General features: G+C 37.0%; 1 protein-coding gene across 1 annotated transcript; it reads right to left on the bottom strand.

The window, feature by feature from the left end:
- Positions 1-3809: 3809 nt before the first annotated feature.
- Positions 3810-19344, bottom strand: LOC140140674 (calcium-activated chloride channel regulator 1-like). Its single transcript, XM_072162432.1, has 10 exons — positions 19296-19344; positions 14268-14383; positions 12347-12527; positions 10293-10402; positions 10039-10165; positions 8863-8978; positions 7993-8275; positions 6206-6322; positions 4800-5048; positions 3810-4165 (listed from the first exon to the last, which is right to left on the bottom strand). Exons 1-10 carry the CDS (start codon positions 19342-19344, stop codon positions 3810-3812), a joined length of 1704 nt encoding a protein of 567 aa, XP_072018533.1.
- Between the last annotated feature and the right edge of the window lie 1051 nt (positions 19345-20395).

The raw sequence follows: 20395 nt of genomic DNA, 5'->3' as shown, positions 1-20395 counted from the left end.
TGGCTTAAATAGAAGCTAAGTGCAATTTTCAAAATCCGACTTGAAGCCATTCAAGCACCCATAACTCGACCAAATCATATCGTAGACCCACAAAAGAGGTTCCAAAACGCGCAGGAGAATTCTGCGCTTATATACATTAAATATGTTTTTGCTATATATTTCAGTTCCCGATATATCTGACCATCTATAATCGTTTCGATACTTTCTGGGTTGCTTAATTCACTTCATAAACCAATTAGAGTGATCTACTTATTGTAAAACATCACTTCAGGTGGTATGTTGGATCAATGGTTTGCTTCGAACTATATATATATTATGCTATGGCAACTAGTCAACATCAATATACGTTAAATCATGTTTGAAATTAGTCAAACCGACTTGTAGAAGTAAGTAGAAGAACCAAAATAAAAATTATGGTCAATTCCAAGCAACCTTGCCCAAATTGTCAAAATTTAAAAATCAAGTCAAGTATGTGATTTTGGTCTCATATTGTAGCTAAAAAGCTATATTTTCTGAAAACATACTTTTTTAGGAGGAAATGGTGTCCATTGTTAGAAAAACATCCTAATTTGCATAAATTTGCATATTCTTGACTGGTAAAAGCAGCAAAACTAAAAACACAGCAACTGCTCTGTACTGTAAAATTTTGGAAACAAATTATGCATGTGAATATAAAGTTTATAAGTAGCTCAAAATATAAACACCAGAAATTTTCAAATTTTATAACGTGTAGCTTCGTCAGCATTGTTTGAGTACCAATTTTACGATTAAAAGCATCATTCCGCAACGCAAAAGTATCATTTATTACCACTGCAATTTTAAAATAAGGTTGATTTTCATTGAAACTAGAATGCAAAGCAAATTTATTCATCCCTATCCAATGACCCAAAAATAATTTTCAAAAAGTCTAATTTGCGGCGGTAACGACCAATTAAAGTTACATCATTCCGCAACGTTGCGGAATGATGCATAATTCATAATGTGCCCGTTTGAAAAAAATATTCACAATTTTGGGTTAGAACTTTCTGAAATGCATTGCACAGAATTATCTTTACAGTAATTGATGTTTCAGCATTGCCTGAACCATTGTAAGTGACATAACTCCACAAAACCCCCTGCATCATTCCGCAATGCCATAAGGATACGATAAAATAAAAGCAGTGATGATTAGGCCCTATTTCTTGATAGATGGTGATAGTTGTTATGTTACATCCTATGGCTAACCCCCAGTGCTAAATTTCACTTCCAAGAATTTTAGACTAGCAAAATGTTGACATAATTTTAGTTTCAAAATGTGACCATGCAACACAAGTTATCTGATTTAAAAAATCGGTGATAAATATTTTTGGATAAATATTGATATTTGTCAGCTAACATAAGTAGCCAAGTATATAAAACACAATTTACTCAAATTTATTGATCTATTTATTTTTATTTTCAAACATGGACTGCTTTTCATTTTCTATGGGATTTTACACACAGCATCATTCCGCAACGCTCCTTGCATCATTCCGCAACGTGACCTAGTGTCGGAAAATTTGGCATAAAGAGACGATGCCCAAATTTTTTTTTAAATCGATACTAACAATTGTCAGTTTACATCCTAAGCTTTAGATTAAGTGGCAAATTTAAAAACTCAGATTACTAAACTCATAGAGTTTGTCAAAAATGTTTTAGTGCAAAAAATACTGGTCCCGTGCGCATCATTCCGCAACGCGAACTTTGCATATGCAAATTAGGAAATTAGGGTGGTTTGGAAAACTTTCTCCTACCTTAATCATTCACTAACCAAAAATACTTTAACATTATGCTATTCACCTTGTGCTGTTAATACATATTTGGCTGCTGCATCAAAAAGAAATTCGTACAAAGGCAGTTTGCATCATTCCGCAACGCTTGGAATTGCCCGTCTAGAAACATCAATTGACTTATATTATTTTGTAATTATTGATTACTGGTTTATAATACTATTCATGTCACGTGACATTATGATATCATGACATTTCGCTTAAGGTGATACGCTGCTAAAATTGTTACGTGTATGTTTATTGCTTAACTTGTTTTTATAAATTACTGAATAATGTATGATGTATGCGTTAATAATTCTAACATTAATTTTGGTTGATCTGTTTTAATATAAGTAGACAATGTTAAAATATTTATCCACTTCCAGAAAAGAAAACAAAAATTATAGAAAGTTTGCTTCTATTGTTTTTAACTGGTGCAAATGTATTTTTGGAAAATTAAAGTAAAAAAAAAAGCTAGTTAGCAGTAATGCTAGTTTCATACTTTCTGCTGCTTGCCACTCAGCGGCGTGACGGTTCATCTTGCCGCTTGCACTTTTCTAAAAGTGGAGCGGCACACCGCTCAGCGGTCGCGGCATGACTATGAAAGTCAATGTTGCCGCTCGCTCCACATCGCCAACAATCGTATCGTGTTCTCACACGTTAGAGGGGACCGCTCCCGAGTTGACTTGAATTGAACTCTTAGCGATGCTGCCAATTGGGCAAAGCGGTGGATTGATCGATATATCGGCTTGCCGCTGGTCACCGCTAGCGTTTTTGGTGCGACTGCGCAGTGAAGCAAAGTCGTTGTCAGATCGGCAAAAGCTTATCAACAATAGGATTAATGATTGGTTTAAAAGGTGTTTGACTGGCACTAGCAAAATGAGACACATGTAGCACCAACTTGAGGTACACATGAATGCACATTTTGCATTGTAACTCAGAAATACAATTTGCCGACTTTACGAGCGGTTTGTGGTGGACGGTCACAAATGTTAAAATTGATACCAATTGTGTTGTTTGCGTGTTTTTGTCTTCTTGCATTATTCATATAAAAATACGAAATCCGCATTGCAGTTTTTTTTTTGTATTTTAAAATAAAAAATCGCATTGCTTATTCCAACTTAGAGCTCACGCAAAGCAAATTAATTAAACAAGGTTCCAAGCAGCACAAAATGTATCCATTTTTGTCTTTTGACATTTCATTTTACCCACCTGTCATTTTTTGTAAAGTGACATGAGCTGAGATATTTTGGTTGAAATATTAATGCAGTTTTTTGTGATTTTTTGTTCCTTTTTTCAAAATGTCAATTAGTAAAACAGCTATAACTTTTAAAGTGAAATAAAGTATGAACTTCATATATGCTGTGAAGAATACATGTTACATGAAAACATGAATATATGTTACATGTATATTCAATATTCGTTAACAAAAATGGAACTTAATATCTTGATGCAATACTTTGAGGAAAATGCTTATTTAGCTTAAGAGTTTAAGTTTTGCTTTACGTAATTTGTAATATCACGTGGGGCCAATATAGCGGGTAAATCGTTCTGAAGGGGGTGTGATAGTAGTTTTATATTGGTACATAGACGTAATTGGGTTCCATATTCGCCTGAGTTACGATGGTGCTTTCATAGACTCTGGCCATCATTGCAACGTAGGTCTGACCTTCATTTGTACAGTTGGCTTCGTTTGTGTTACTACGCCAGTATTTAATCTCTTGATTCTTGCATACCAATACAGTTAATACTATTACGGTCCCGGATTACGGTAAGCACGATTACAAAACAGCTTATTGCGATGCCAGTAACTCTTGGTCTGACCTTCCTTAGTACAGTTGGCTTCGTTTGTGTTACTACGCCAGTATTTAATCCCTTGATTCTTGCATACCAATACAGTTAATACTATTACGGTCCCGGATTACGGTAAGCACGATTACAAAACAGCTTATTGCGATGCCAGTGATTTGTGAGACTGACAACGGTGGTTTTGGTTCTGCAGACGTCGTCGGGGTTGAGTTGTCAGCAATTTTTGTGTCGGTGTGGTCGGTGTTTTGTTGGCGTCCACGGCAATGTCGGTGGCGGACCAGTTGGAGGAGCATACTTACTAAGTGTTGCGAAAACAATGTTTGAGACATCTGATGAAAGTCCAACGTTGTCGATAGCTTTAAGGGCGAACGCATAAGTAACCGTGGAGCTTTCGACCCGGGCTTTCGACAGGCTAGGAACTTTAATGATGAAGGTCTCAGATTTGCCAAATTGTTGAGGGGCAGTCAGGTTGCCAAATATGATACTAGATTGGTCAATTGGAGTGGAATCCAAAAAGTCGTTGAGAAAAGTGTCCGTTGCATTAGCTCGTCGAATGTCATAAAAGTGAGCTGAAACATATATTGAAAAAAAAAGACGGCGTATAATTTTTCTACGATTAACATTCATTTTGCCTGCAGGTTTCGAGAGAGTACCCAAAGATGGTATATATTTATAACATCTCCCTAAGTTGATATGCGTGGCGACTAAAACTAAAATAATAATAATAAAAGAGGATAGAGAATATTAAGGCAACATAATATATGTATATATATATATAGGATAGACAAAAAATCAAAGGAGTTGATTTGTATTTTGAACTGAGCATTTCTATCAGGATTTATTGTAAAATGAGCTTCAAATACCAAATTATTATGGTCAAAGTAGTTGTAAATTACTAAGATTTGAAAACATAGGTTACGGTGCAAATTATAAAAATTTAAAGTGCGTGTGTTTTTTCCTAGGCTAAATCAGGTTCCCTCAATTCAAGTCACGTCAAGTCAAGTCAAGTCAAACTTTATTAGATCAACAAAGGAAATTACACTCATGAGTGCTCATACAGAAAGAGAATATACATACAAAACACATAATTATCACAAAATATCAAAAACACAGTGTAAAAGATAAAGCTCTGAATCTTTGTTAAATGTTTATCATGTTGGATACCTCAATCATAAACACATGCCTGAAAAACTTTATAATTACCTGTTCCAAAGTCGGCGGCATCCCCAGGTGCAGTCCACGTCAAAGTTATTGTTTCTTCCTCATAAGATGTACTAACAACTCTTAGGTCAATTATTCTACATGGTGGAATGTTTTCATCTCCGGGGATATAACCTGGTGGTGTATTTAGGATATTGGTGGACCCGCCAGAACTGCTACGTGTGAAAAGAGGAGCTGGTTCGCCCATTGGCTCGCTTTGTGGTGTCCAGGGTGGCGGAACCGGGTAGCCTCCTGTAAATTGAAATAACTATAATAAACTTCTAAAACAACTGAATATTTTGTTATATATATATATACGTCAACAAGAAAAATGTTTTTAGCTTAGCCAGCTCTAAAATGCCCATCATAAGATACTGATTCAGAAATATATGTACTAATCACTAGAAACAACCAATATCCAAAGATACGGAGTTTTCTTCGAAGTCTGCCCAAAGATTTTCTCTGAGGTTTTGTGTTCAGGAATATTCAGACATCCAACATTAAAACAGAACTGCCCGGTTCTGACTCAGGGATGCCCAGAAATGTCCTGAACAAGGATTAGGGAATGTTATCTTAAAATGCTATGGCAAACAATCATTAAAAGCATTGTAATAAGGAATACACGAATGAATGTCCCGTAGATATGCAGGTAATTGGAATCATTAACAGGTATGGATGGACTGCTATATTGTCCCGTCAAAATAGGTCTTGAATCAGTGTCCTTGAGGTCATTACAATTAATATATTATAAGCCATTTCCTTGTTTTGCTTACACATATAATACATTGATTGGATTTCTCGGTAAACAACTACAACCTTGGCGGAAATTCGTTGCCACACCTGCACGTTCTGGTGTTAAAAGCACGCAATCGGAGCCAAATATGTGATAGTTCCGTATTATTTTGTATAATAGTTGCAAATGTACATTCAGCTTACACTCGCCCTTCCCAACCCCCCATTTTTCAATGTTGGGAGACTGTAATATAGAAATGATGACGATTTTGTCCAAATCAACATTGCAATAGGGGAGCGGGGCAGGATGTTGGCCAATTAACGCTCAGGTGTGGCAACATTTTTCGCCAAGGTTGTAGTTTGACATAGCCAGGAGGCTAATCCATGTTCTAGATACGGTCCGGATAAGTCTGGCAAGACCAGAGCAACTGTAATTTGGGATACCTGTACTCCTCGGCACAAAAATATGCGATATAATCCAATATCTGGGCCAAGCTTGGGCAGACAAGGACAAAAACTCTGTACTTCTGGACATTGTGGTGTTCCTAGTGAAATGAGCAAAAATTCAGTTTATGTACAACAACATTAGTATTAAAAATACGTAAACGTTCTGTTTTCTAATTTAAAGCGCTCTGGTAAGCATGGAGACTGCATGTAATTTAAGCATTGCTGCCTACCTATATATTGTGGATCTTTGTCTGGCTCTAAATTTGGTATAGCTCTAGAATACGGTTCTGGTCCAATAACGATAGCTGTGCCATTGTTTCGTACCGATATTTTGATGCCATAGAAACCTTCTATTGTAAATTGGGTAAAGTATTGTGAATAAATGCCGTCATTTTTGGTGACATCTGCCCCTATGTAATCGTGGTAAAAAGTAAGTGAAAAGGTCAATGGGATTGAATGCACGTCATGTAGGCCTATTATAATGGCGGAAATAAGATTCAAATGAATATCTAATGACTAAGTTAGAAGAAAGCAAACACGTAGAAGAGTAATTATAATGTCGTAAAAGAATATTTATTACACGAATTTTCGGGCCTCGCCCTTCGTCACGTGACAATAATAGAGTGGTGAGGCCTACACAAGAGAAACATTTAAAACATGATTAAAACGCGAGCGCAGGTGAATGGTTGGAGCGACACGCAAGCGACACATGAGCGACAAGCGAGCAAGCGGGCAGAGCGTATACAAATCCAGCGCGTTAAACATGTTTAAGTTGGAAAACATAACGCGCAAGACGGAAAATAAAATATAATAATAAAATGCGCAAACGCGTGTGCGAGTACAAAAATATAATAGGCGTCTCGCAAGCACAAGCGCAGGCCTAGGGGTAAAAACGCGTAGAGCGTATACAAATAAAGAGCGTTAAACATGTTTAATTAAAAAAATACCTAAAGGTAGAAACGCGTGGAGTGAAAAGGGGAAACCGCGCGAAAAAGTATAAGAAAGAGGGAGCGATGAAGAAAATTATGATTAAAATTTAAAACTGTTGAAACTAGCATTGAGTCCATTGGGTTGAAGGGTGCCGAGTCTGAAGATTAATTTCTGTTCCATGTCTCTTCTGGCTTGGTCGTCACCGTGGCATTTGTAGACTCCGGAAACTTTGATGTGTGTGGTGTTGTGTCCACTGCCGGAGAAATGTTGAGCTACTGGCAAACCTGGCATCCTGAGGCGGATTGATCTAAGGTGTTCGGTAAATCGATCCGCCATACGACGTTTGGTCTCGCCTATGTACAAGATGTTGCACTTTGTACACTGAATGACTAAGTTAATAAGTCAAATGATTACGCTTTTAAATTGCTCCCACTTATTCGGTGAAGCTCAAAAATCTTTCCACTGCAAATTGCGATCCTGGTATTGAACTGCAAATGAAGGGGGGGGGGGGTGGCCACCCACCAGTTTTATACAATCGCATTAAGGGTTGACTAAGTATTGTTGGAGGCATCCAAAAAGATTGATTTTCATTGTCTAAATCAGTATATTATTGAAAAATTACACCTACAAATCATATACCGCAAAACCTCGACTACAAGCATAGTGTTTTTTATGAAAGCTAAATTAATACAATACATGCGTTAATATGCCAACACAATAGATTGGTCTTACACTAATACTTGTTTGTATATGCTTGGATCTGTAATTTATTTGCTAAAACTCCATAATGGTGCCTGGATTAATTTAGCTTTCATCAGAAGCACTATGCTTGTAGACGAGGTTTTACGGTACTTTGTTACGCGCATTTTACAAAGGTGATGTGGTTTAAGCCTACTTTACAACATAAACATAAGTCAAGAACCATAGACCTACAAATGTATATCTGTGATATTTGAATCCTTCTATATATGACATGATCAATGCAATTCTTGCTAAAGCTCACTACCATTCGCAGGATGCTATGAACGACCAAATCGCAACGGTTAAGAATAGTTAAAATATTACTTTTTGTTTTTTTCAACTTTACCTGTTCCTTTGTCATGTAGTTGAAATGGATCAGTAGAATTGTAATCGCCTGGTCGGTATACCACTGCCCAAATGTCTGCTCCTATAATTGGATGGACTCCCTGTCTCACCTCAGAGTAAATTGTAACTAACTCCCCTTTGTGATAATCTACGAAAGTTCCACTTAATTCAGATTTGACAACGATGGGTTCGACTCCAGCTTTTGATGCATACGAGGATATTGTGCAGAATACCTCCTCGAGGATTGCTACTAAATTGTGCACTCTCAATTCCCACGAACCAGGCTGAAAATTTGATTACGATTGATGATGCTAATATCCGTTTCATAATCTCATAGGCAACTATCTGCGTATTACTTGTTGAGAGGGAAATTGTACAAAATAATGCACGCGTACTAAGATGTTGATGCGTCTTATCCACTCCCGGTCCGGTGCATCTAAGTAAAAGTGTATTGTTTTGTACAACTTCTCGAGCAACAAATAACACGCGTTTTAACATATTTCAAACACGCGAAAAAGATCAAAATTATCACTATCAATGTTATAAAATTTGCGCAAATTAATGCATTAAACCGCAAGGGAAATTAATCAATCGTATGCGACGTGAACGCGTCCGAAAGCAATGCGGGGAGTACGCGGTGTGCGAGCCAGTGCAATTATACAGAATCAATACATTCCTGCCATTTTCTAACATTTGCTCTGATTGGTCTCACAATCTAAGAGTGTAATAACAGCGGATGAAGGTAACTTTACATTTACAATTATATATACATGGCATAATTATAGTTTGGCAGGATTAGTAAATTGAAAATTTTCGACCCCATATTTGAGAAAAAAACCGTTACAAAAATTTAAATTTATCTTGAACTTACTTGTGCGGTTCCTAGTATCTTTATGGATATCATTCTGTTACTGACATCACGATTGTAACCTTCATAAGAAAAATCTATTACCACTCCATCTGGACTGATCACATTCACTTCAATTCCTACATGCAAATACAATATAAGTAATCATTATACAACGCAGTCTATCGATTCATGATGCAGTCATGTCTACAGTAGAATTCATCTCGACCTTTGCAGGACTTAACCCCATTAAAAGCTATTAAACCAAGATAACACTCATTGAAACAGCTCAACTGATTAAATCGGATCTTCTCTGGGTGTGCACATGTGACTGTTTTCATGTGCGATATCGCAATAAAGTTTGTATTATAGCTTCAGTTGGGTAACCGATTATAAAGGAAACGAAAGGAAACAATGGTATGTGTACTTTTGTTCACGAAATGAGACAATGGCGTGCTTTTTGTTAACCAGCATTCTTGAAAATGAGCAACATAATGATTGTTGACTTAACACGGTTTGGAAATAATTTCTTCATATTTTTGGTGTTATCTGTCGTTTACATATCCTTCCTAAAACACAAAAGTACGACCCTCTCCAAACACCTAAATTAGCTAAAAATTTAGGACATGTTACAAAACTTTATTGTCTAGAATTTTAGAAGAGTACTTTTAATATTGGCCGGTTATTTTTCACACAGCGACGTTAACTAGGCAATGTACTATTACCTATAACATTAACTAAAACACCAAAGTACGAATATTTCCAAACATCTAAATTAGCTAAAAATTTAGGACATGTTAAAAACTATATTTTCTAGAACTTTAGAAGAGTACTTTTAATATTGGCCGGTTATTTTTCACACAGCGACGTTAACTAGTCATATCCCCATACTTTTAACGTAGGGCTATTTGTAGAGGTCACGCGTCAATGGGAAAGAGCACTGTGTATTGTGTATAGGAAAACGGACAGTAACTGCAGTATGTGCTGATCTTTGTCTCAAAGGGTAAGCTTATTTAGGCACTAAAAGCTCAACTTGAAAAGGACGTAATACTTCTTGCTTCTAACATTTACCGGAACGAGGAAGACAATTTACCACCGTTTATCCAGAAACAAGTAAGATTCACTTCCTATCCCTTCTACTATTCGTTATTGACAAATTGCTTGGAGCATTTCTTATAAATATTTTCTTATCGTACAAACCTTGTTCGCCTGCAGGTGCATTTGTCCACTGGAAGGTGAACTCTGTTCTGTTGCCCACAGTCGGGTCCATAACGACCCATTCGGTTAAAACGTCATTGAGTTGTAATATGTAAGAATCACTTAACAACTGTTAGAAACAATAAAACGTCAAAAAGTCAAACTGCAAGTGCGTTTTTCTGAAAACTGCAAATCATCGAATTACATTGTATTGCCAAAATCTGGGCCTATATTAGAAATGGCAAAAATGTCTATACCTGTATACGTTTGTCAGCGCTTGGTATATCAGCAAGACTCACAGTGGCTGCCAATGCGTCGTGAAGGCTTGTATCACCTATGGTCTCCGAGTAATGGAAAAACTTTCCTCCTAAAGAAATTGTAATTCAACAAGTAACGGAAGTAGGCAAATAATAAAATAAATAAAAAATAAATAAATACATTTTAAAACAAATTTTAGACCTTCCAGAATAGAAGTCGTTACTCTGAGTTTCACGCCTAAAGGTGATCGTCAGACGACGCGATGGAGAAAATTTGGCTGGACAACCATCTTCTTGCAATGGAATGTTTAAACTTTTAATTTTTATACGCTCTCCCTTCTTGTTATTGAGCACTCTATTCAAAAGGTAGTCTAACTATGAAATATATGTTGTTATTTTACCCCTGTTATGCAGTTGAGCACTCTCTGTCTATCTATAAAAGTATAGACGAATCCAAGTAGCCAAGTAGCCAAGTCATGGTCAGGATTTGGTCGGACATCTTTGGGTAGCCGCTAGCACCAACCTGGTGTTTTGAGCGTCCGATTGTGCAAATAAAAGCCGCCTAACACCTAGAGAAGATGCAAGGACGAGGAGGGTTAATATAATAATAGCTAATAATATATATAATGGAGATAATTCCGCAGGTAATCCCGTCGCATCTATTCATATACATAGTCCTTTTGTTCGCAAGTACATCAATGCATAGATACCGCGTATATTTAATCAGATTATTATGTCACTTCAACAACGAATAGACCATGCTGTGTGTTTTGTCGAAGGGAACTGTATTGTGTTATTCTTTTGTCTACCTGTGTTTTCGCGGAAGGTGTAAAACGGGTGATGGAATGCAGTTTAAAATTTCCGCCAAGGCCGAATCATTTCACATTTTGAGTGCATTGTAGCCGACGGCTACCCAACTAAAGGCTGCTAGTCAGGTGTAGGAATGCGTGTATTTGGATTCGTCTATAGGCCGAATTTGGAATAAATTGGCTGTTGACACCATGGAATGTAATTTCGTCTATTCCAAGGTCTCCACCGTGTCGTCTGACGATCGCATTTAGGCCTGAAACTCAGAGTAACGACTTCTATTCTGGAAGGTCTAAACTTTAAATAAATAAATAAATAAATAAATAAATAAATAAATAAATAAATAAATAAATAAATAAATAAATAAATAAATAAATAAATAAATAAATAAATAAATAAATATATAATACATCGTTCACTGAATTAATAAACTAATACATAAATAACTTCGTAAACATAAAATACTCGTTTATTTCTTTACCGTTCAAAGTGTTCTCTTTAAAGTCATTTTTAATTTACGTTCTAGTTCAGTTCTAGCTTATAAAATGTTATGGATTATGTAATTGTTATATGCTTATTTGATGCTTTGTAACATTGGTCTTAAAATCGCCCTTTGATCTCTATGCTCAGAACCGTACATGACACACAGTGTCATCGCCCCGATATCTTCATGGCAGAAATCGCCATGGTAGGTTGAATCCACCGCCACGCATGGCCATTGTGTATCGACCTGTTTAATAGTTTTGAGTCGAATAATGGGCCGAAGGACATCTGACTAAGGCTACTGACAATAGCTCCGATTAGGCCGGTGACTGACCTCGCTAGTGTGTGAGTGACCATGGCGCGCCATAGGTCATATGCTTTTAGACTACTTCCACGAAAGGCCTATACACTGCGCTATATATATAATTCGGCACATATAAATCAGAATTCTTGTCAGTTTTTGACTCAAGACGCAAGCTTCTTTCTCAAGACGCAAGCTAACGACTATCATATCTGTTCAAAATATATATTCAAGTGCAAGGAACCATATCTGGTTTCTTTATACGAAATCATTTACGGGAGATATTCATCATTTTCTGCCCCGGTATCCAAAGATTTTCGTCTCATATCAAACTCGTGCATAGGACATTAACGTGTATCGATCCCGGGTATTGATTTTAGTATCTCTGCAGAGAAAGTAATTATTAGCCAGGCGATGTCGGTGTGTGACACACAGATGAACTATTCCTTGTGAAACAGTATACCTGTGTTAACCGCTACAATTGGCATTCCCGTCTCTCCGGATTGTCCTAATGCAATACTGTGAACTATAACCCCTGCATTTACTAGATCATCAATTATGTTAACATCAGGAAAGTTGTTATCTATCCCATCACTCAGGAGAAGAATTATACCACCAGAAGGATCCCCATTCCTTGTCAGGACCTACAAAGAAGTATTAATAAATATTAATAAATATTCATAATCTATTATAAATGAAATGTTGGACTATGGCAATGATCTGTCCCCGTTAGTATTGTAAATTTTAACATCAGAGCGCGTGGTATTATAACGTGTGTAAAGGGATGCGGTGGTCTTACCAACGTATTGTTCATTGCATTATATAGTTACAAGTGATTAGATAATCAGCCATGACATAGTGCAAAGATGTGATTCGTGAGTGCTGGTGCTGGTGAATTTCTTACCCTTAACAGTGAATTTGCACACAACGTATTTTTGAAAAACATTTGGAACATCCGCAATATTAATCTCCATACCTCCTCACGAGGTAGAGCAGTGTTGGCCAAAAGGTCTCTCAAGCTGCGGGGCAAGGGCCGCAGGGCCGGCAGGCACGAGGCCGGAGACTCCCATACGACGACTAAACTAAGTGAGTTCCAATATATAGAAGGGCCCGCAGGCAAGAAAGCACAGTGACCTTGACACCATAGAATATATATTCTACTTTCTTAAAACTTCTTCCCCACAATTTCCCTCATTCTTCAAGCCCTGCCTTCTATCGGGGGCTAATTTATAGCTTCTTGGATGTATCCATATCTCGCGGCTAATGGTTCTTTGTAGCTCTGCGGGGCAATCTAGCTGCATATCCATATTTAGCGGTTAGTATTTCTTTCAACAAAAAACATCAAGACCGCAAGGCCTGCAGGCTCGAGGCCGAAGACTCCCATTTGAAAAGGCTAGAAAAGGCACTCCGAGTGAGTTCCAATATGAAATATATAATTCGAATACACCTTAGTACTTACTTCTAATCCTTTATATAGTCCACATCCGATACATGTATTTCCATCGGCCACAGAAGGAAGGTAATTCAAGAGGGCGGTTCGATCATCAACATTAACCAGTAATACTAAATTGCTCAAAACTGTAGCGGAGCCGTTAAATTGAACAATACTGACGTATGATTCAACTAATGCAACAGAAGAGATATAATGGACGCATGCGCCCAGCATCTTAGTGAATCTGGCACCCTGAAATATTCAAGCGACAGAAGCTAATTCAAATTGAGACATTGTATAGACAAAGTATTAAAATAACATGCTTATAATATATAATATAGGAATATCTTAATACAAAATAGAGATTATAAAAATGTCACGATGAGCGTGTTTATAGTGAGCCCGCTTATCCGTGATGTTTTATCAAAAAATGTATTGTTAATATAAATCAAGGATAACATAGCAACGTTTGGACAGTATTTTTTTGATATTTTTGATATTTAACAGTCCTCGAAATAAACTTTTTGGATGAAAAGCCGACAATCAATTAAAATATTGACCTTTTGTATTGAAGATATGGACCCCCCCCTCCAAACACACAAAAAAAACAAATTTTGAGAAAAAAGAACAACTTGAGCAAATACCCTTACTGGTGGTTCTATGAAGCATGCAAATTAATATCGCACCTGTACAATTGTACATGAAGATACATAACACTTGTTTTAAGTTGATTATGTTAGGCCCGGGCCCCTGAATTTAAATCATTACCTTTTACAAATGAATGGGACCAAGTTTCAAAAAGTGAGCAGAGGTGAGGGCTTTTTTTAACTGCTTTCTTTTGGGATTAGGGAGGCAATGGAAAAGAAAAAGGGCCAGGAGCCAGTTTTCTACCAAAATTCACTTCGATCTTGCATAAATGTCTGATCAATATATAATACTTTATTATTTTTACCTTCATACTACCCGACACATCTAACACCAGCACAACTCTGATTACGCTTTGCTGCTCAAAGATGAAATGTGGTACAAGATCATCTGGATCAATCTTTCTTGGGAGGTTGTTGTCTCCTTTGAAAATAAAGGCAGGCCATAATAACGATGATCATGATGCAGTCATGTCTACAGTAGAATTCATCTCGACCTTTGCAGGACTTAAACCAGAGAGTTGATATTCTTGAGAGGGCACTCTATTCACGTGGTTTCTTTTCCAACGCTTAAAGATCACGAATTTTGGTGGTTTGCAAATGAAAAGTGTCCGCACTATCGATTGATTACGTTTTTCAATGCAATCGCCTCGACCCATTAATACATATTATCTGTATTATCAAAGTACTTGGAATAGCAATCCGATGAGTTCACTGAACTACGCCCTAATACTGATGGAGTTTTAATGGCGTTTAATGGCACTAATCCTCTCCATACACAGATGAACAAATACAATAGATGAAGGTCAACACGTATGACCTCCTATGTGACATGTTATATGTGATGTACAAAAACCTGAATATCATAAAGATCAGTATTCGTTTGTGCATATGAACTGCACATTTACGTTGCTAAATATTACTCATTATATATAATGACAAATATTGGTATTATGACAATACGGTATATACATTGTATATAAAACGACTAATAGATCCTACTATCATGGCGTCAGGTCAATGTTCATCATACCCCGTATGTTTCTTAAAATTAATTCATATTTGAGACAAATTGCTGTGCCAATTTTATTGGTGCACAAGTAGATCCGTGTTTTTTAAATTTTCATTTCCTTTTAATGAAAGAATTAAGGTTTTCCACTGCACGGGGGCCACAAGGGTGATACTAATTTTAATGCTATATTTTCAAAACGAATACGTGCTCCCGGTTGGCTCTATAGCGATTTCACAGAAAAGGTATTTCTAGTGCAATGCAGCGTCGGACTCTAGCTGAGAGCGTAGCCTAAGTCATTCCGGACTCCAAAAGGGCTCGCCATACACAATGAACAAACACAAAGGAGGGTAGTCTCCTCCGTGACCAGCTTGATTTCGATGGAGCGGAACCAAATTGGCTGCGGAGGAGACGGGTCATTTGGATATGCAAATTAGGTAGTGTCGCTGCCCTGCTTAAACCCCATTAAACCAAGATAACACTCATTGAAGCAGCTCAACTGATTAAATCAGATCTTCTCTGGTTGTGCACAAGTGTCTGTTTTCATGTGCGACATCGCAATAAAGCTGGTATTATAGCTTCAGTTGGGTAAACGATTATAAAGGAAACGAAAGGAAACAATGGTATGTGTACCTTTGTTCACGAAATGAGACAATGGCTGCTTTTTGTTAACCACCATTCTTCAAAATGAGCAACATAATGATTGCTGACTTAACACGGTTTGGAAATAATTTCTTCATATTTCTTGTGTTATCTGTCGTTTACATATCCTTCCTAAAACACAAAAGTGCGACCCTCTCCAAACATCTAAATTAGCTAAAATTTAGGATATGTTACAAAACTATATTTTCTAGAACCTATTTAGAATAGTTTAAATGTAGCTTGTACCGTTTTTTTGTGGCCTCCTTCAGAACGGCGCGGTCCGCTACCAATATAGCTCAATACTTTCGGTCAAAACTCCAGTCAATTAACACGCGGAGTTGGCTAGCTATGACCTAGCTATGCTTTGCCCTCACTCATATTCTACGAAAGTGCGACCCCTTCTGAACATCTAACCTAGCTGTATTTTAGGTCATGTTAGAGAAATATATTTGCTAGAAGTTTGGAGAATAGTTAAAATATTGGCCGGTTATTTTTCACACAGTGATGTTAACTAGGAATGCCCATATACCTATAACATACACTGTTTGTAGAGGTCACGCGTCAATGGTGAGAGCACTGTGTAATGTGTATAGGAAATCGGACAGTAACTGCAGTATGTTCTTATTCAATGGATGCGTCTTGTAAATAATTCACGTAATTTGATTGGTTTTCTGGTGTATAATATCTCACAATAGTTGATAGTGATATTAGTCAGGGCGCGCGCCGCCACGCAACGGCGGCACGCTTCTTGCTCCTCAATGATCTCGCGATAATGCGAGAACTAAGAACGCGATTCGGCGGCTTAGATGTTCGTGATGGTTTCGTTCATTTAAAACAACGGGGATGTCCTCACAAAAGTAACTTTATTTTTTTTCTGAAAAAAGGCAGTTTTTCCTCGCAAAAATTACATTAAAACTGAATCGTAGTGCGCCGGCATCCACTACTCAAAATATTGGCCACCCCATCCATTATGACACGATATTGGATAGGCAAAAGACAAAATCCTATATTTTATTCTCTAATAATCAGATAGCTTGGGAAACGGCCGTTTAACACCTATGCGTGACCAACAAATTTATCTAGGGCGCCATCGAAGGTTTTCTGATTTTACATGTACTCGACATCGCCATGCTATCTACATAATGTATTATTCGAAGTAATTGGTAATTTTATACTTGGTAATTTTATTTTGATCGATTACCATCAAATTATGTATTATGTAGGTTAATATCTGTCAATTATTTGACCAGATCACCAGCCTGTCATTATAGCTAAAGGCAGTATTATGACAAACATTGGTCAATGAGTTACATGAAAATTACCTTGTGTGGTATCTCGTTCCCAGGAAGTGAGATTTACATGGGACAATTTGTGGTTAAATGTTGATCCCTCACTATAAGAATTATTACCGTCGATTTGGTTGAAAAAGAAGGTTTAGACATGATTAATTCTGTTCAGGCAGTGAAACCTAATGATTAAACTAAATATATATCGCTGCCTTAGAGTGGGCCACACGATACTCGGTGGTAGCTCACGCTTATGTATAACCGAAAGCTTTAAATTGATGGCGCCCTACTATATATAAAAGTGGTCAATCGTATGGTGTTGAGTATATTATTAGATCAAACAGCAGGATAACAAATACTCTGTATGCTCTGCATGCGGGATTACGGGTATACGAAAGGTATAAGTTGTGTTTTTGAAACATGTGATTATACATTTTTAACCGTGCATAGTGGCGGCGCTACGGGGGGAGGGGCAAGGAGGCATTTAACCCCCACCCCCATTACATAAATGTTCACTTTTTGCGGCAATTTTGCTTAAAATTTGTCGGTTTTGCCCCCCCCCCCCCTCGCACTTCACTTTGCATCAACCCATCCCACCCCTACACCTGCTCCGTTAAATGTTGTTTCATTTTGTGTTTATAAAATATATATCATAAGCTTTAACATGGTATATCATTGGAGTTCAAACGATATCCAGAAGCGGGGTTATGGTTTGGGGAACTTTGCTCCTTCGACATACTGGTACCTTTTTCGGTTCTACATGTGTCTCTTTTCCCCAATAAAATAATATTAATCATAATTGGCGATCATTTCAAATCATCCCCAAGTCAACGAGGTTCAAGAATGTTTGTTTTACATGTACATACTTAGACAAAATAAAATGCTTTGTAAACCACCACTTGAACAGGATTTAGCTAAAGAAAACAAAGACCAGAGCTACTTAAGAACTCTATAGACATATGTTATTTAACAATAGGATTATTGATTGGTTTAAAAGGTGTTTGAATATCACTATCAAAATGAGATACATGTCGCACCAAGTTGAGGTACCTATGAATACGAACTTCATGCACATTTTACACTGAAACTCAGAATACAATTTAGGACATTTACGGCTCATTCGTGGTGTACGGTCACATTTATGGTAATAGTACCTTTAAAATCCGACGTTTCTCTCATAACTTCCCAACAACTTTTTAGCTGACATATTCGATTATGTTTATTTGAAGCACGTCTATTGTGAAGAGCAGCTCCCGGTGACTCGTCATCGTCGCAAAAATCAACAATCTGTTCAAACCGGAAAAGCAGAAAAAATACTAAGGTGTCCTCCCAAGAAAGGCGTACCCGACGAATATGGTGATATATTATTGATGATATAGTTGTTAGTCGATAAACAAAAATTTTCCAGATTCGTCGGTTGCAGTTTTAATATTTGGTAAATTTTTGGAAATAAGGTCCAAAAACATGCGTTTTTAGGGCATTTTTCGTATGCTGTGACAATCCAGTTCAAATATTATACAAAGACTAATTTCAAGTTATGTGTTCCGGTTTTTGGCGAACACATTTTCTAAGTTTTTCATACCCGATTAAAAAATGAAATAACAAAAAACATTGAAATTATGGGCTTACTCTTAACCTATACTCAATAATTGGAATGCGAACTACATTTGTTAGAAAACATGCACAATTGCATGCTTTAAAATATTAAAATTTGACTTGCCAGTTAGAACTAACTAATGGATTGATATTTCAATTTGGCAAAAAAATATATGTGATGTGATCAAACAAAATCAGTCGGAAGTTGGAGATACTGATTTTGAGATATAGCCAAACAAAGGAAGTATGTCCTTTTGTTTCCTATTGTTTTAGAAATTTTTTAACTGCTCATATCTTTTGAACTGGTTGCCCAAATTCAGTGGGGTTTTCTGCAAAAAGTCGCTTTGCCAATACCGTTTACAAACCTAATAAGAAACTGAAAATTGTATATATCCGACTTCAGACTGCTTTTGCTTGATCACACCATACATATGACAGCTTTTCGTACACTCTTGCCATGAGTTTGTTGTATTATATTGTAGTAGTATTGGATTATAGACGTAGCTCTACTTTTACTGTAATCTTACTGTATTGTTGTGTTGTTTACATTAATGAAGGATATTATAATCAGGACCAAAAATTAGCCAAACTTTTATTTTGAAGAGTAACGTCCTTTTCATTGTACGTACATACCATATTCTTCAGATACGGCATATCATGCTGGGTATATTATTGGACGGTGGCTGAAGGCGGTATTTCAAAAGTGTCGAATTAGTACCTGTTCATAAAATTGTCTTCCATACATAATAGATCCTGTCGAATCCCCGCTAGATGTTGGGACAAACACGCAGCCAGGCTCATACCCAACGCTGCTGTTACCGACACAGGTTCTGTATGCACCAGTAGTGTCATATATCTTTAATGGTCGTCCTTCAAAACCGTGAGAGCAACTGCAAAACAACAGTGTTCAATTGTTTCTTTCTTGTACAGCATACATCACTCAGAATGCAACTGACCACCTTCTATTGTTATGCACATTCGTGCTGAAAGTCAATCAATAAAATGTTGAAATCAGCACAACAATTTCTGGTATACACCTTTTTTCTTTGAAATTCTTTTTCTCATTAAAGACAAACAATACTATTATTTTGTTTCAGTATTAAGAAAATCGGATTCAAATCTGTTATTGTCCCCTCTTTTAAACGTTTACCTTGTCGGTTCCCATTGCCTTGATGTATCTGAGTAGTAAATCTCATCACCAGTGCCTTCGGGGTACTCGTCAAATAGTCCCCACCAATAGTGACCCCATTCGTGGACAAGTACATGACCTAAAAAGAGTGACAGTGTAGCACTGTGGATAATCAGTTGCTTACCAATATTTTTTTCCTTACATTTTGTATGAACCTGCATTCAAACATTTTTTTCTTATACAACACTTTATCAAAATCTATCATTTTAAAATCACGATTCATTGTATTGATACGAATGGTGTCGAAAAATGTCCCTAAGAGTCTAAGACCGCTTATTTTTTTTAATTATTGTTGATCGATACTCAGTCCACGGTTGATAGATTTAAAAAGTGTGTATGATTTCTGTAAAATGGGGTAAAATTTTTGTCATCATCTTAATCAATATATTATTGAAAAATAACACTTTGATGTTTTGCAACATTTCATTCTACAAATCATATACTTTGAAAACTTGCTTAATTTATTGTTATTAATGAGTTATGTACGTTTTTACAGAATTGATGTTGTTTCAGCGCCAGTTGATTCATAGTTGTGTGCCCTTAAGGTGCACTGAGCCTGGATGGGCTCTCTCTCTCTGTCTCTGCACTCGTGGAAGCTACATGTGCCTGGTTGTGATTATCACATTAGATTAATCCCTAATCCTTTTATTGGCGTGGTGACAGCTTGGATTCGAAACCAGTCATCTCTGAAGTCTCTCAGCTGACCTTCCTGAC

The sequence above is a fragment of the Amphiura filiformis genome, chromosome 19 (genome assembly GCF_039555335.1).
Source record: "Amphiura filiformis chromosome 19, Afil_fr2py, whole genome shotgun sequence".
NCBI classification, from domain to species: Eukaryota; Metazoa; Echinodermata; class Ophiuroidea; order Amphilepidida; family Amphiuridae; genus Amphiura; species Amphiura filiformis.
Note: the sequence above shows the minus strand (reverse complement) of the source record. Positions and strands in the feature narration are given on the sequence as shown.

Coding starts and splice junctions, on each gene's coding strand:
- LOC140140674 (XM_072162432.1), bottom strand. CDS start 19,344: ATGACACTACTGGTGCATACAGAACCTGTGTCGGTAACAGCAGCGTTG. Junction 12,528..14,267: donor ATGTGTCGGGTAGTATGAAG/GTAAAAATAATA, acceptor ACTTCTTTGTAG/GTCCTGACAAGGAATGGGGA. Junction 10,166..10,292: donor GCGCTGACAAACGTATACAG/GTATAGACATTT, acceptor TGTTTCTAACAG/TTGTTAAGTGATTCTTACAT.